At 36.4% G+C, this 18,039-nt stretch overlaps 1 protein-coding gene across 2 annotated transcripts in view; it reads right to left on the minus strand.

Annotated features, from left to right (window-relative positions):
* Nucleotides 1-18,039, minus strand: part of COL5A3 (collagen type V alpha 3 chain) — a 295,561-nt gene that overhangs the window by 165,189 nt on the left and 112,333 nt on the right. For both annotated transcript variants that reach the window (XM_053718030.1, XM_053718029.1), the window contains exon 5: nucleotides 7,384-7,515. In XM_053718030.1, the coding sequence (XP_053574005.1) occupies nucleotides 7,384-7,515 (132 nt within the window). The remainder of the gene's footprint in view (nucleotides 1-7,383; nucleotides 7,516-18,039) is intronic.

Below are 18,039 nucleotides of genomic sequence, written 5' to 3' on the forward strand. Positions count from 1 at the left end.
TTGAATGACATGATAATGTGAGACATCTTCCCATTAGCAAGAAAGGGGAAAAAGGTGTCTATACCTCTTCTGATCTGAAATGTCACTGACTCTGTGTGACTCTTAACATGGGTAGGTCACCAGCTGACAATTAGAAGCATTAAAAAAACTGAGAATGAGAAAAACCTCTTGCTCTGTGGCTCATATCCAGCAGGCACAAAACAAAAAGACAGTTTCTGGCAGAAACATACAGTTTTTTTGGCACATGTTCCTAAGTGTTAAAATGCATAGCTGCTAATGAAATCTATCTATCTATCTATCTATCTATCTATCTATCTATATTTCTTTTTCAGTCTACCTAATTTATCTATTTAACTGTGTTATACATTCCCTTATCCTATGCATTGTAAAGACTGCTTAGCTGTAAACAAAGTGTAGCATACCCCTGCCTGTGTTATACCCACACTAGACAAGATGCTGAGCTGTGAAAACTGGTTGTCATTGATGACAAATCTTCAGTAATAGAGTTCCTTGTTGCCTCTCAGCACTAGATGCCAGTCTACTGACTCATTCATGTGAATGACACAGAATGAGAAACAGCCCTGGGATACAGCTGTTACCAGCTGGGACAACCCTGACTCCACATCTGTTGAATAAAACCCTAACTCGGTATTTACAAACTTCTACTGCCAAAAAAGAAATAAATCTGAATTTCACGCCTACTCTGGCTGGTGGGAACTAAAGCTTCCTTATGAGTTAACCTGAAGTTTGCTGTCATCTGTAAGCGTGAATGCTAAACAAAATCCAGTTCTATTACTAGTACTGTACTATGTCCTGTGTGTAGATAGATAGCTAGTCAGACAGACAGAGAAACAGATAGATAGATATCTTATTTTTCGCTCTCAGCAATACTCCACTACTGATTTCATAAACAAACATGTCCACATTAAAAAAACACCTGCTAATATTATGCACTTTAAAGGGACAGTAAACTTAAAATATAATGTTACATCATGCTGCACTACGACAGCTTGAAAAATAAAAAGATTTAAGAGATTTTATCCCCAAAAGTTACACTTACCTCCTTTCCTCTCCAGGCTCTTCTGATCAGATCTTCTTTTGAAAAGCGGATTGAACTAAATGAAGCTGGTTCCTGCGACCAGACCAGAGTTGGAGCGTGCTACATTTAGTTGAAAAGTGCGATCAGGCACGCTGTGATTAGACAGTGCACCCATGAACCGCTTTTCAAAAGACGACCTGATCAGAAAAGCCTGGAGAGGAAAGAAGGTAAGTGTAACTTTGGGGGATAAAATCTCTTTTTATTTTTCAAGCTGTCGCTAAGATAATGTTACATAATTCTGCATATAGTGCAGAATTATGTTACATTATTTTTTAAGTTACTGTCTCTTTAAAAAGGAATTACTGTATGACAACTTCGTGCATATGGAAGAATCCATGCTTTCTAATTTTTTCATCACATACCTGTAACAAGAACGACAAATTAAAACTCAGGCTTTATCGTTACCCATAATAATTGTAATCTTTAACAATGTTATTCTTAGACCTGATAACTGCAAACATTTCATAATGTGCATAACTAAAGTGACATAAAACTGCAACAGGAATATACCCTAATGCATAGATAATTTTCTTATAGCATCATCGCTCGCCTATATCTCAGTGTTTAACCCCTGCAAAGTTAAACACATAGATAAAATCAGCTCTAGACTGGCAATGCACTAGTGGTTTCAAGCTGAAAATGGCTGCTGAGCCAAACAGAGACAGCATCAGTATGTAGTAGCCAATTAACTGTGTTGAGCTGGCCAAAGCTGATTTTAACTATGTTTAACCTTTTTGCAGGGTTGAAACGCACAGGTATATACAAGCAAAAATGCAATAAAAGCATTAATGCATTACAGCATTTAATTGTTGCAAGTTTATATTTCTTGATAATGTCAAATCTCTACTGAAATATGCAAACTGATTTACTCTCCATTGATTTGCAGATAATGTGCTTGATTTATCAAATGTTGAGCAGACATGATTCGCAATGGACATTGCTGTCCGCATTTATTATTGCACAAGCATTTCACCATAATAGCTTGTGCCATGCCGACCCCTGCTCACTTGCAGCCAATCGGCTGCTAGCATGGGCTGTCAGTCATCCCAATCGTATCAGATTGGGATGATTTCAATCCGCCTCCTTTAAGGTGGTGTAGAAGTTAATTGATAAGTGGATGTCTTTTGTCATCATATAGCAAACATTAATTAATTACTTTTTGTGCATTGTTCAGATAACACAATTATTTCTTTTACATATTTATTTTTGTAGAACAAAAATAACAATTTTTTTTGTATTAAAAAATAACTAAATAGAAAAGTAGCATGCACTAGTAAAAATGATTTGAGGAGTTATTGCAATACAGATTTATCAGCACAGCTAGAAAAAAAAAAAGTATGATTTTCCTTTCCAAGAATTTTAACATAAAGTGGCCTATTTATGATACGATATTGCGGATCATGTCTGCTGCATATCGATAAATGCCAACAGCATACACTCTCGGCATTTATCATTGTGCAATGCCGCCCTCTGCAGATTCGCGGCCATTTGGCCACTAGCAGGGGGTGTCAATCAATCGGGTTGATTTCTGTCCGCCGCCTCAGAGCAGGCGGACAGGTTATGAAGCAGAGGTCTTTAGACCACTGCTTCATAACTTCTGTTTCCGGCGAGCCTTCAGAAACACGGGGCATCAAGCTCCATACGGAGTTAGTGATCCACTCATAGGGCCAGATTATGAGTGGATCACTAACAGTTACACACGAGCAATAAGAGGTTTATCGCGGAAGTTTGTGCGTGTCAGGTTTTTTGCTCGTATTACAAGTTGAAAGTAAACGCGCTCGCTTGAGTGGAATTGAAGTAAACGTGCGTTGGGTTAGCACGTTCTCAGAGCTCAGATTAAATGTTTTGCAAAACTGAAAAGTGTTACAAAACACATTAAAAATACATTACAGAGTACCCTTACACTCATAATAGCAACATCTAATAAAATGATTCCAAAAACATATTGCACAAAAAAGCAGGGTCGGCTCCAGAACTAATGATATGGGTAGGCTGACCATATTGCCGCTTTAAAAAGGGACACATATGAAAAATACATATGTCAGGGTTCTTATAACAGAACATTATTTAAAGCATTTCTTTAAACAGCCCTGACATATGTATTTTTCATATGTGTCCCTTTTTAAAGCGGCAATATGGTCAGCCTAGATATGGGGGGGGGGGGGGGGGCATTTTATAAAGCATGTATAAGAGTCAAAATAAGAGCAGACTTACATATTCTGCAGGAAAGTGTAGCTTCTGGCTGGCTTATCTCCCACTATTAACATTTGGAGAATATGTGTTAAATCACTAGGTAAAAGAATGAAGTCTAAATCCTATGCCGTGCACTAAAACAGAGCCATTAAACTTGAGACCCCCAGTGCAATAGCTCCTTAAAAACAATTCACCCCTTAACCACCATGATCCAAAACCCTTAAACTCATTCTTAAATCTAAATCATGTCCCCTAAACAGCCATGCACCCCAAACCTCCCAATGCAATTAACCCCATTGTTTGCAAATAGCAGTGAGGATACTAGGTTTTCAGGTACTTGTAATTTTGTAGATTAGATTTAGCTATACTTGTTTTGCAATAACTAACGGATATCAGGCTACTTAATACAACCTATGTACTGTGAACCTATAAGAATATGATTGTATCATATAAATATGTCTATAAATGGCAAACGGCTTCTATCGACGCCTCAAAAGTGCACTGTGATCTTAGGCCTACATATTCATATTTAATAAAGTGTTTAACTGTGTATTTACTGTAAATATTTCACATTCCAATGTTCTTCACATAGGGAATATATTCTAAGAATCTATCTATCTATCTATCTATCTATCTATCTATCTATCTATCATCTATCTATCTATATACACACAGTATATATATATATATATATATATATATATATATATATATATATATAGATATATAGATAGATAGATATATGTTTTACCAACAAAAAAACATAATATATTGATAAAGAAATATTTATGTAAGAATAAACAGAAAATATTCGGCTATGTGAAGAATATTAGAATGTGAAATATTCAGATTTCATATCGGGTTAGTGCACTTGGTTATGGGTGTTTTTTTTCCCACTTTTTGTGCTCCATTGAAGTCTATGGGGGAATACGTTAATGTGGTTGCAATATTCGAAGATCCACTTTGATAGTGTCGGGTTAGCGCTTGTGAACAAACTTTTTACATTCAACTTGCAATAAGCACACTACCCGATGCCCTCAGAAAAGCTTACTTCTAGCGAAGTTAACGAGCGAGTGGAAGCGCTAATTTGTCTTCCACTCATAATCTAGCCCTAAATGGGCAAGGAAGTCAAAATATAACCTTGATACAAACAATGGTATTATAAAGCAGAGCTTCTGAAACTTTTTTCACCTGCTGTCGACATTTATCATTGCACCAGCAGTTCTTGTAAACTGCTGGTGCAATGCCGCCCCCTGCAGATTTGCGGCCTGCAGGGGGTGTCAATCAACCCGATCTTTTTCGATTGGGTTGATTTCTGTCCATGGCCTCAGAGCAGGCTGACAAGTTATGGAGCAGCAGTCTTTAGAAACTGAGCTTGATAAATATGCCCCTTAGACTCTTTGGGGCCGAATTATAAAGCTCTGAATTATTATGCCCCTGTTTTCGTGCGAGCCTTGAGGCTCGCCGGAAACAGCAGTTAGGAAGCAGGGGTCTTAAGACCGCTGCTCCATAACTGGTCTGTCTGCTCTGAGGCTGCGGACATCAATCTGCCCGATCCTATACGATCGGGCTGATTGACACCCCCTGCTAGCGGCCAATCTGCAGGGGTCGGCATTGCACAAGCAGTTCACAAGGACTGCTTGTGCAATGATAAATGCCGATAGCGTATCCTGTCGGCATTCATCAATGTCTGTTGGACATGATCCGCTGAGCGGATCATGTCGAACTGACCGATGATAAATCGGCCCCTTTGTCAAACTCCATGTACCTTCCATGTAGGCAATGATGAGCAATGCCCACACATTTAAAGAGGTACAAAATTAGCAAAGGGATACCTGATGAAACAGCTAGGTTCAAGCTGAGAAACGCGTTGCAATCTGTTGCAATTATCATTTTAAATCACTTTTGGGTAATGTACATACCCAATGGTTTTTAATATTGTTTTTAATAAAAATTATGCCTAACAACATGGAAGCCTGAGCTTTATTGGACCAATCCCGAACACACCTAGGCTATTACATCCTCTGGAGATCAGTTTGCTGGGAAACTGCTTAGGTCTCATCCTGCGCCACTTAGCACATTTGGTGCTGCTCCACTTGTGAGTATATTTTCACTACTTGTCGTTGATATCGGTGAAATTGTTTGCAGTATAACACTAGGAGGCACCTTCTTTTGTGATCTTCTTTCACAGATAATTTAAAATTAGCAATGTGCCTACCTCACAGCAAAATATGGAAAAAAAAGTTACTCTCTCATACACAAACACACATATTCACTTATAAATACACACGCATTCATGCATACACACAAACACACACATTCATGCATACACACAAACACACACATTCATGCATACACACAAACACACACATTCATGCATACACACAAACACACACACACATTCATGCATACACACAATAATGCATGCACACACAAACACACACATTCATGCATACACACAAACACACACATTCATGCATACACACAATAATGTATGCACACACAAACACACACATTCATGCATACACACATTCATGCATACACACAAACACACACATTCATGCATACACACAAACACAACCATTCATGCATACACACAATAATGTATGCACACACAAACACACACATTCATGCATACACACAAACACACACATGCATGCATACACACAATAATGCATGCACACACAAACACACACATTCATGCATATACACAAACACACACTTTCATACATACACAACACATAAACACACTCACAATACATTATCAGATATTGTGGGTACCCCCAAAAAACTTATAAGGGACCCCTTGTGGGACCCAACCAGAGTGGAAGGCATATTAGCTGAATGTGTAGCCTTTTTGGGCGAATAAAATCATAAAGTCAGACTCTTTATATACACATGAAAATGTCAGACAAATAAAGCTTTCTCCACGCCTTCCATTTTCATTCCACTCACACTACAGAAGCTTTTGGCTATAGCGAAGACACTATGGGGTAGATTTAACAAAGGTCGAGCGGACATGATTCACATACGCTGTTGGCATTTAACATTGCACAATATTTTTTGGTGAAATGCTTGTGCAATGCCGCCCCCTGTTCACTGGTGGCCACTAGCAAGGGCCGTCAATCATCCCGATCGTATTGGATCAGGATGATTTCAGTCTGCCACCTTAAAGGTGGCAGATAAGTTAAGGAGCAGCAGTCTTATGACCGCTGCTTCTTAACTTCCATTTCAGGCGGACCTGAAACGATGGGGCTCCGAAGCAGCATTTGCTGCTTAATACATGGAGCCCTATGTATATTGCATATTCTCTGGATCAAAGAACTCACCTATTAAAACTAAATTGTAATTTAAATTAATTTGAGATTATAACAATTAATTTTATATTTTTCAATAGTAATAGCTCACTTGTTTTCTTAATAAGTTTGATGTCATTAGTTTCAAAGAAGTTAGAAACCTTAGGAGTGAAAAGTGTAAGGAGCTTACTGACACAAAGTTTTGCTTATTTGCATTTAAAGAAATAACTTGACAGTTTGCTCCACCGTTAGCCTGCAGAATATCAATCTTGTTTACCAGAGACGTAAAAACTTCCAGACCTGACACAAGGGGATCGATTTATCATGTGTCTAGCAGACATGATTCGCTATCCACATTTTTCTTTGCAAAAAACATTTTACCAGAAATGATTGTAGAAGGCCGCCCCCTACTCACTGGCGGCCAATCGGTGGCTAGCAGGGGCTGTCAATCATCCTGATCGGATCGGGAGGAATTCAATAATGCCGGAGAGGTTAAGGAGCAGCGTTCTTAAAACCACTGCTTCTTAACTTCCGTTTCAGGCGAGCCATAAACAAGGGGCTCTCGAAGCATGCTTAATAAATGGAGCCCATTATGCTGAATAATTTTTGGTAAATTGGCAGAGTGGATTGTGATGAACTTTAATATGGATTTGAGAAGCAAACAAAGATCTTCACTCTGGGAAGTTTTTGTTAAAAGAAATAACATGTTGCATGTGCTACCATTTTGTTGTTGATTTACTGTCTTCCCTTTCTTTTCTCCTTTTCCCCTGTACTCCTTTAGTCTATCTCTCTTACCTCCTCTGGGAATTCTGGGTCTTGGGCTTGCAAGGCGTAGATGAGTGCAGAGTCACAGCTGGGCATGTAGTGGCTACAATATTCATAGGCAGCTCTGGGGTCAGGGACAATCATCAGCTGCTGGATGTCTCCCTGAAAAAAACATGTAGTTTATAATTGGGTATACTGTTATTTACATAATCATAATAATTTCCAAATAACATTGCCACTAGTATATTTATATAGGATGATTACAAGTGGAGTGCAAAAATATTAGAGTATCGCAAAAACACAATCAATAGCGCTTCTATTTTTGCACTCATATTACAAGTTCAAAACTATTTAAATCATGAAAAATTTTGGGTTTCATATCCCTTTAAGTATTGAAATGTTCAGTATAGGCAGAGTTATAACAGGCAAAAGCAGCTAATTCAAATGACAAAATAAACCAAAATAAGTTAATCAATTTAATATACTCCAGCAAGTAAAATCGATCACTGGGAGTACAATAAAGAGAAGAAAATGTTTACAGTACCCTGTCCCTTTAAGTAACATCATGAAAATTATCATAAATTTGACAGTTGAACATAGACCAACAAATGATAAAATTATGAATAAATGATCATAAATACTTGCACCATAAAGTGAATGTTTAATAAATGTAACTAATCTGTTCTTTTAGCAATGCTAAATATATAATTTAGTTGTTTTTTCCACATGGGAATCTCCTCCCTCCCGCCCCCCCCCCCTAAAATCAGCTGCTCCCTTTTCTTTTGCTCTGCACTTGCCACTGTTCCCACACTGCACAGCTGCAGCTAACGAATAGCAGAGATTTGCTGTGGGCATTAAGGAAACAAATCGGAAACAAGTTCATGGATAGACCTGGCCCACCGCCATAGGAACAACTGAGCTGTGGTCCTTAAATTTAGGCCCTGTCAAAGAGGGAGATGATCGTCATTACATTGTCAGTGTTCCTGGCAAAAAGTCTGTCTACAGTTTGTGCTGCCAACTATTCATATGTCAGTGAGACACACATTAAACAGTGGGAATGAGTCTAAACCTATAGGAGTGTGTATAATTTAAATCAATTTTGTGTCAAAGAATTATCTAGTTGAATGTTTTGTGGATTCACAAAAAAAACTATTCCCTCAATATTTTATTTTTGAGGAAAATTATATACAAAAATCAAAAAGGCAGCAGCTATGGTTATATTGGGTTGCAGTTTGGGGTTGCCGTTTCCCTTGTTCAGAGAAGAATTGTCTGGTATTTCGGGCTGGACTGACCTTGTTAGGCGGGATCAGACTGAGATACTTCAGGAAAGTTTTCCTCTGTGAAAAGCACAATTGAGTTTAAAGGGACACTGAACCCAAAATGTTTATTTCGTGATTCAGATAGAGCATGCAATTTTAAACAACTTTCTAATTTACTCCTATTATCACATTTTCTTCATTCTCTTGGTATGTTTATTTGAAAAGCAAGAATGTAAGATGCGGGCCCATTTTTGGTGAACAAACTGGGTTGTCCTTGCTGATTGGACAGCACCAATATACAAGTGCTGTCCATGGTTCTGAACAAACAATTTGCTGGCTCCTTAGCTTAGATGCCTTCTTTTTCAAATAAATATAGCAAGAGAGCAAAGAAAAATTGATAATAGGAGTAAATTAGAAAATTGCTTAAAATTGCATGCTCTATCCGAATCATGAAAGAAAATGTTTTGGGTTCAGTGTCCCTTTAAAGAAGCCACTCCCAGGTGGTAACCAGGTGGTAACAAGCTATTGAGCTGTTGTTCATTCCTGGCAGAGAACAAGCTATTGAGACTGCTTCTCTTTCTGATTGTAGTTTTAGGATTTTGTCTGGTTCCAAAGGGGAGACATATTTATTTTTGTGACTGTGCTGTGTAAATGTTAGTGTCTTAAAGTCATAGGTTATTCTTATTTATCAGAATATGAGGCGTTGGTTTGGCAATGTAGTGCTAACACACAACTGCAGCCAATGGATGACATCCATACACTATATGAAACCAGTCATAGAGGCTGTAACAATAACAACACATCAAAGACCAAGAAAATAATTTTGTTTTGATGTGCAAATTTCCCAATTCTTTAAAAAGTTAACCCCCTTTTTGCTTTAAAATTCATGCAGCCCTTCTTGGCAATACTGTATTACCTAGAATGATAATGTTACCAAAATGACAGTTTAATGTTCTAAATGCAACTTTTTCAAATGTGCTCAAATTTTGCTCTGCAAAAGACTGCCCAGTGCAAAAAAATGTTTTGGGCCATCATGAAAAAAATAACTCACAGTGTTATGAGCTCTTGTACCATTACCAACATGGCACAGATTCAATACACACAGCGGCAGCCTGTTTATGCTAATCTTGTGGCATGTTATTTTTATTATTTGCTATAATTCTGAATAAAAATCAGAATTTCAAACCCTTCTACATTTTGTAGTATCATCCAAATTTTAAATTCTGTTCAACCCCTTTTAAAGTCAAAAAGAGGAAAACTTAAGGTTCACTTAAAAATTCCCCCAGGCCAAGTTACTCCATTACTGGACCAAATATTAAATCAGTCAGGCCAATGAATTCATATAAAAGGATCTTTATTTGTTCCATCAGGGTCCCTAAAAAATACACCACGTTGCAAACCAATGCCTGGCCCTTAAATCATGAGACATGATTAAGGGTCAGACATCGGCTTGAAATGTTGTCTATTTTTTAGAGACTCTTATGGATAAATAAAGGTCCTTTTATATGAATTCCTTGGCTGGACTGATTTAATTTGTAATTGCATTGGACAATTTGGCATTCCTTGGCCATGCCTGAAGAAGTGAGAGTGGTGCTGTTTTTTTTCGTTTTTTTTTGCTAATCCCACTACTGGAGCACCCTTACTCCGCCTCTTGACTACAGAGACACTCCCCCCAGCTTAGTGAAAAAATAAGTACTGATGTATGCAATATGAATAATGCACCATATTATTTGAGAACTGTAGTAATGATATTCAATTTCCCTATCCTGTTTAATAGTAATTTTATATAGTAACGTTAATGCAGCAAATACAAAACTGTTATAGAAACAAGATAACTATCTCTTTTAATGAATCAGGTTATGTGCTGTCATCAAACTGTTGCTCTGAAAATATAGAAAAGTCTTGATCAAAGATAAAAGTATAGATGCAGAAAACTGAACAGGATCATTTAGCGGATATGTAGTTCATTTATTAACATTAACTAATTTAATTTTCAAAAAGATATAATTGCTAAATGTCCTGATTTTCTTAAGTGGAGTTTAATTGCATTTAAAACCCCACTCCCACCCTATATTCTGGCTTCAAACTAAAAAGGCGTGTTTCCTGTATTCAGTACCAAGTTTTATAATTCCCTGATGAACTGAAGTATTTAGGAAAAAGGGATAGGGATTGAGTTAAAGAAATATAGCAATATATAAACAAATTAATTTAGAGGCATAAATGATTAGCAGCCAAAGGAATTTTATTTCCATATGTTCAGTGCTGCACAGGGTTATGGTTAGAGAGCTGCACTTTTATCCACAGGCTTATGAAAAGAAAAGCATATGTAAGAATTGATTCTGTTATAGTTTTAAAGGGGCATGAAATCCCCAAAAATTCTTTCATTATTCAAATTATTCAGCATGGTTTTATGAGAAATAGATCATGTCAAACTAATCTAACTAGATTCTATGAGGAAGTAAGTAAAAATATAGATACAGGGGAATCAGTTGATGTGACATACTTAGATTTTGCAAAGGCATTTGATTACAGTGCCACATGAGAGGTTAATGCACAAAATTAAGGGACTGGGAATAGCTGAAAATGTTAGCTCATGGATAACTGGATAAATAACTAGATAAAAGAGATAAAAGGGAGCAACGAGTAGTAGTAAATGGATCATACTCAGATTGGACAAAGGTAATCAGTGGAGTCCCCCAGGGATCAGTCCTGGGCCCTATTCTTTTTAATATTTTTATAAATGACTTGGAGCAAGGGTCTCTATTTTTGCAGATAATACTAAGTTAAGTAAGGTCATTAGGTCAGAGCAGGATGAACTTTCATTGCAAAGGGACCTGCAAAAATTAGAAGTATGGGCAGGTAAATGGAAAATGAGATTTAATATGGGAAAATGCAAGGTTCTACACTTTGAAAGTAAAAATAAAAAGGCAACATATTATTTAAATGGGACAAGATTTAGCCAAACAGAGGAGGAAAGGGATTTGGGAGTAGAAATAGATAACAAGCTAAAGACGGGTGCACAATGCAGGGCAGCAGCTTCAAAGGCTAATAAGATACTAGCATGTATTAAAAGAGACATTGATTCAAGGGAGAAAAGCATAATTCTGTCACTATATAAAGCACTGGTAAGACCTCACCTTGAGTTTGGAGTGCAGTTCTGGGGACCGATTGCTAAAAAAGATATTGCAGAACTAGAAAAAGTTCAGAGAAGGGCCACAAAGCTAAAAGGGGATTGGAGAATTTAAGCTATGAGGAGAGGCTAGCCAAACTGGGTCTGTTTTCTTTAGAAAAGAGGCGCTTGAGAGGTGACATGATTACTTTATATAAATATATTCAAGGCCCATATACGGAGATGGCAGAAGCTCTGTTTATTCCAAGAAAATTGTTTGTGACAAGCAGTCACAATTTAAGGTTGGAGGAAAGGAGATTTAATCTCCTGCAACGGAAACGTTTTTTCACTGTTGAGCAATAAAATTGTGGAACTCATTACCAAAGGAGGTAGTGACTTCCAATACCCTAGATACATTTAAAAATTTTTGGATACATTTCTATCTATAAACAAAATTCATATGATTCATATGATATGATTGCTAGTATTAAATGGGTCACCTTTTAGTGGGATTATTTAATCTTAACTGGAGTTTGTAAGTATTTTATATTTGTATAGGTTGAACTTGATGGACTTCGGTCTTTTTTCAACCTCATCTTCTATGTTACTATGTTACTATGTAAATAGAGAATTCAGTTTTAAAAACGTTTCCAATTTACTTCTATTATCAAATTTGCTTTGTTCTCATGTTATTCTTTGTTGAAGAGATACCTAGGTAGGTAGTGTCTACATGCTTTAAGCACTACATAACAGGAAATAGTGCTGCCCTCTAGTGCTCTTGCTAATGTATAATATTGTTGCCAAACTGCCGTTATATAGTGCTGCAGACATGTGCACACTCCGGGGCTTAAATACCTGCTTTTCAACAAAAGATAGCAAGAAAACTAAGAAAATTTGATAATAGAAGTAAATTGGTAAGTTGTTTAAATGTGCAATCTGAATCATGAAATATTTTTTTTTTTAGTTTTTATGTCCCTTTAAAGGGCCATTATACACTCATTTTTTCTTTGCATAAATGTTTTGTAGATGATCTATTTATAAAGCCCATAAAGTTTTTTGTTTTTTTTAAATGTATAATTTTGCTTATTTTTAAATAACATTGCTCTGATTTTCAGACTCCTAACCAAGCCCCAAAGTTTTATTTGAATACCGTCAGCTACCTTCTCCAGCTTGCTCCTGTTTGTGTAAAGGGTCTTTTCATATGCAAAAGAAGGGGGAGGGGGGAGTGTCTTATTTCCCACTTGCAGTGGGCTTTACTACTACCTTTTCAACAGAGCTAAACTGAAAGCTTCTAAGTACGTTTTTAAACCATTTTATACTGGATTTTTATATCAGTATCTGTGCATCTTATTCTTTATAGTAGTGTCTATTACATGCAGTTATATGAAAATGAGTGTATACTGTCCCTTTAAGGATAGTCAGCATATAGAGACTTATGGGGCATTAAAGGGATATTACAGCCAAAATTGGAAATCACATGGGTGCATTTCGGTATTGAACAGAAGCAATTTTGTAATATACATGCATTAGCAAAAAGGCTTCTAATAAAAGCTATAGCTGTTTTAAAAGTGTATTTAAGTATGCACCGTGCACCAGCATTTTAAACACAACACATGCTCCTAAGGTGTTTGTACCATCTGGTACTGACTCAATTTGTTAATTGCTGACATGATTACAAGCCTCACTGATGATCTGAGCAGCTGCATTATTTAAAAGGTGGGTGCAGTAAAAATATCTAGTTATACTTCACATGCACATGCAGAGAAAAATGTTAACACTAAAACAGTGATAACTCTTAATAGAAGCATTTTTGCCAATACATGTATATTGAAAATATGTTTCTATTCAAAAATGCAATAAATCTATGTGCATTTATATTTTGATTGGAATGTCCCATTAAAGTATTTTTTTTTTTATTCCTGCATAATAAATTAATAACTTCATTGCAAAATCTTTTTTATATTAAAAAAACTTTTTAAATGCATTTTAAACTGTGATTTTTATAGCAATAATTGCATATATTTTTTTTAAATCATAGAGATACACCCCTTAAACATATTCTTGAATGTTGTTTATCTTGTTGACTTTGTGATGGGCAGTTTGGGACCAATATAAATGAGCTCCTGCACATATCAAGCAATTATTGTGCAATATGTAGGAGGGTCAGGGTTCTTTATTCTACCTAATCATCTCACGGGTCAGTGGAAAAACTAGGATTTTCATTTTTAAAGACAGGAAAAGCAGGTAAAATAAATAATGAAAATAAATAGCATATATTCTTCACTACTCATACTTGAATAAAACAAATGAGTAACATAAAGGCAATTTAGAAAATAAATATTTAGAAAATAGGAGAGGAAGAATGTCCATCTGAGGTGCCATAAAATACATTTTTGATCATTTTTAGAGTTGATGGAAAGATGTTTAGAAATTATATTAACTGAAAACAACCATAATTATATGGAAAAAGACTAGAAATAATTTAAATTATAAAGGTGAATATCAAATTTCACGTTTCTAACTGAGCATGAAGGTGCCACAAAAGGCACAAGAGTTACAATTAAACTGCCAGTGGGGCTTTGTGACTATAGTCAGCCTTGCTACCCTTAATCACCCTTCAGTTTCAAGCAGTTCGATTTTGACCACAACCACAAAGTTTCAGCAGTATTCATCCTTGATTGTAATGAGATCTTACAGCAATCCTACAATGTTGCTAGTAAGGTCATTGTGACTGAGGTTAGAGATAAGGTTAACCCTGTAGATGACCTCCCTGGCATACATGGGGTTAATACTAGTTTTCTTCTTCTCATCCTTCTTCAGATACAAAGTGGCTTATGACTGGGCATATTCTGTGACCCTGACCCTGTGGTGCTTGTAGCCTAATACTGCAATGTCAGCATTATTTACAAGCACCCTGTCCATGATGCTGTCAGGTTGACCTTTCAGTGAAAACATTATAACAAGATACAATAGAATCCAGATGTCATCATCACATCTGGAGTCAATATATAACTTCTTCATAGGAATTCTAGTTATAGGCTAAGGTTAAACAGATTAGCAAAGAGGAGATACAAGGGGTGGGTCATACAATCTCACCTGTTTACAAATTCTCTTTATATACCTGCTAGATAGGCTGGAATACTGTTTGCATTAATTATACTTAATAGCTAATGATCTATAAGCTATTGCTGGATTACATGAATTTAATACAGACTTTCCTCAAAGTGAAATTGATACTCACACTTAATGCTAATGAGTAGGGAAATATTTAAATATGTTGGCCTAGGCTGTCTGTTAGGGCAGCAGGATTTTGGGAGGCTATAGCACAATGCCTTCCTACTCCTATGCTCTCCAAATGGTTTATTTATTATTTTTATTACAAATCAGTGATTCCCGGTTGTTCAGTGGGAGGTGCTTGAACCCATACTAATATTATTGAGAGTGGGGGTTCATGAGCAGTAGGTTTCCCAGTCTCATAGTGGCACAATAATGAAATATTCCACTGCTTATAAGCAAATGTGGCATGACATACTAGGGGTCATTGTATTATAATATTAGATATATGATAGTTTTAAAGTTGAGCATAGTCCATTAACAAAAACTACCATATAATACAAAACTGAAGCAATCAGCACTACAGACTATTCTTATATCATTTTGAGTGCTTTACAAATATGAAAAAGTGTTACTAGCTAGAAGTAATCATTAGTTGCATGACTATAGGACTAGTGCCACAATTAAAATGTTTAAATATGTATTGCAATTTACAAGAAATACAAGTTGCATATATATGTATCATAGCTCATTGGCTGTTTGGGACAACTCCCTCAGCTGTATTGGTGGAGAGAGAAAAGCCTAGCAAAAATAATTTTATTCCAAATGGAAACATCTCTTTTTTAATGTAATATAATTGTGTTCCCCTTTTAGATATTACAAAGAAATATAGTTACAATATCCCTTTATATTGATATTTATTTTATCACTCTTTATTTGGCGTTTTAATATGACTTTATATTTACAGACAAAAAAAATAATACTAAGCATTTATGGATCATTTTTATTTACAGATTACATAACATTTCAGTCAGATTAAAGGGACAGTCTACTTCAGAATATTTATTGTTTTAAAAGATAGATAATCCCTTTATTACCCAGTACTCAGTTTTGCATAACCAACACAGTTATATTAATATGCTTTTTACTTCTGTGATTCCCTTGTATCTAAGCCTCTGCAGGCTGCCCTCTTATTTCATTTTTTTTGACAGACATGCATTTTAGCCAGTCAGTGCTGACTCCTAGGTAAATACACAGGAGTGAGGACAATGTTATCTATATGGCACACATGTACTAGCACTGTCTAGCTGTTAAAAACTGTCCAAATGCACTGAGATAAGAGGTGACCTTGAAGGGTTTAGAAATTAGCATATGAGCGTACCCAGGTTTAGCTTTCAACAAAGAATACTAAGAGAACAAAGCAAATTTGATGATAAAAGTAAATTGGAAAGTTGTTTAAAATGACATCCTTAAGAATGAATGCTAAATTTTGACTAGTCTATAAGAGATAAACTGCAGTCAACTGAATTGTGTTTTTTTTTCATTTGCTAATTCTAATTCTAATGTAGTGAATATTGAAATTAATAAATAGGTAAGACTTTTTGAAGTTTAAAGGGATACTAAGGGATACGAAACCCAAATGTTTGCTTTCATGATTCAGATAGAACATGCATTTTTAAGCAACTTTCTAAGTTACTCCTATTATCAATTTTCTTTGTTCTCTTGCTATCTTTTTTTTTTTAAAGCAGAAATGTAAAGCTTAGGAGCTGGACCATTTTTGGTTCAGAACCTGAGTTATGCTTGTTTATTGGTGGCTAAATGTATTAACCAATAAGCAAGCGCTATCCAGGGTGCTGAACCTAAAATGAGCCGGCTCCTGCTTTTTAAATAAAGATAGCATTTTTTCCAGGTATGGAGACTTGAAGGTTTTCCTTTTCCTGTTTGCTGATGATTTAGTTTTATAATTCTGTTTTTTTTAAAGAAGTTATATAAATTGCCTGATTATAAAAATAACAAAATATAAGGTGTAGGTCAGAAGTGACCAAACTTATTTTGGAGGGCCAGGTTAGCTAAGGGTGAAATTGGCAGGGGTCTTACCTGTATGCAAAAGATAATGATGCAAAATAAAATTGTGAATTTCACATAACTGCATATACTACTGATATTTACAAAGTTTGATTCAAATATATATAAATAAAGGTCCATTAAACACATCCTGCTTTTGTGTAAGTGTTGTGCTTTGTCCCTAGAGAAGCCCAAAAGCAAAATCTATAAAAACTGCTGCAAATTCGCTAAACCAGCTATTTGATTTGTAGTATTTGAGGGTTACAGATTTTGCTTTTTGGCCACTCTAGGGAGTGGGAGACAAGCAAACACAAGATTATTATATTGTATCCAATAAATAGTTTTTAATTTAACTATATATTCAGGGCTCAACATTTCCACTAGCCCACTAGCTTTTGGCAAGTGGAAATTTATTTTTGGAAATTTTGGTGGCGAGTAAAAGTTATAAAGAATATGGAATCTGATGTCTGGTAACATGTTGTAAGTAGCAAAGTTGGCACATTGTATTTGCAGAATGTACATTCCTATTGCAGTACTTACAAACACACATTGTGGCTATGTGCTAAAACTATTATCTTAAGGGATATTAAATAGCCATGAAAGTGCAAGAAAATGTTATTCCTCTAGGACTGTAGGGACCCCATTAGTACTTAAACTATTACTTTTGAGTGGGTAAATGGGGCAGAGAGAGAGAGAGATCGCAGATGAAAAGTAAAAGTAGAGACAAAGGTAGAGTTAAGAGAGAATGGAGAAAAAAGTGAAGAGATATGAGAGAGGGGAAAGAAAGAGTGTAAAGATTTAGGAGCCAATTTACTTTGCCCCGAATTGGGCCAACTCGCCCTGTTTCCGCGCGAGCCTTCAGGCTCGCGGGAAACAGCAGTTATGAAGCAGCGGTCTTAAGACCGCTGCTCCTTAACTGGTCCGCCTGCTGTGGGCGGCGGACAGCAATCAACCCGATCGAATACGATCGGGTTAATTGACACCCCCTGCTAGCGGCCGAACTGCTTGTGCAATGATAAACGTATGCTGTCAGCATTCATCGATGTGTGTCGGACATGATCCGCTGAGCGGATCATGTCAGACAGACCGTTGATAAATCGGCCCCATGGCCTGAGACAGAAGGGAGAGGAAAAAAGAGAGATTGAAGAGAGGAGGGAGTGGGGAAAGATAGTTGGGAGTGAGAAGGGAGAGATGAAAAAA

Source organism: Bombina bombina, chromosome 6 (assembly GCF_027579735.1).
Source record: "Bombina bombina isolate aBomBom1 chromosome 6, aBomBom1.pri, whole genome shotgun sequence".
Classification (NCBI taxonomy): Eukaryota; Metazoa; Chordata; class Amphibia; order Anura; family Bombinatoridae; genus Bombina; species Bombina bombina.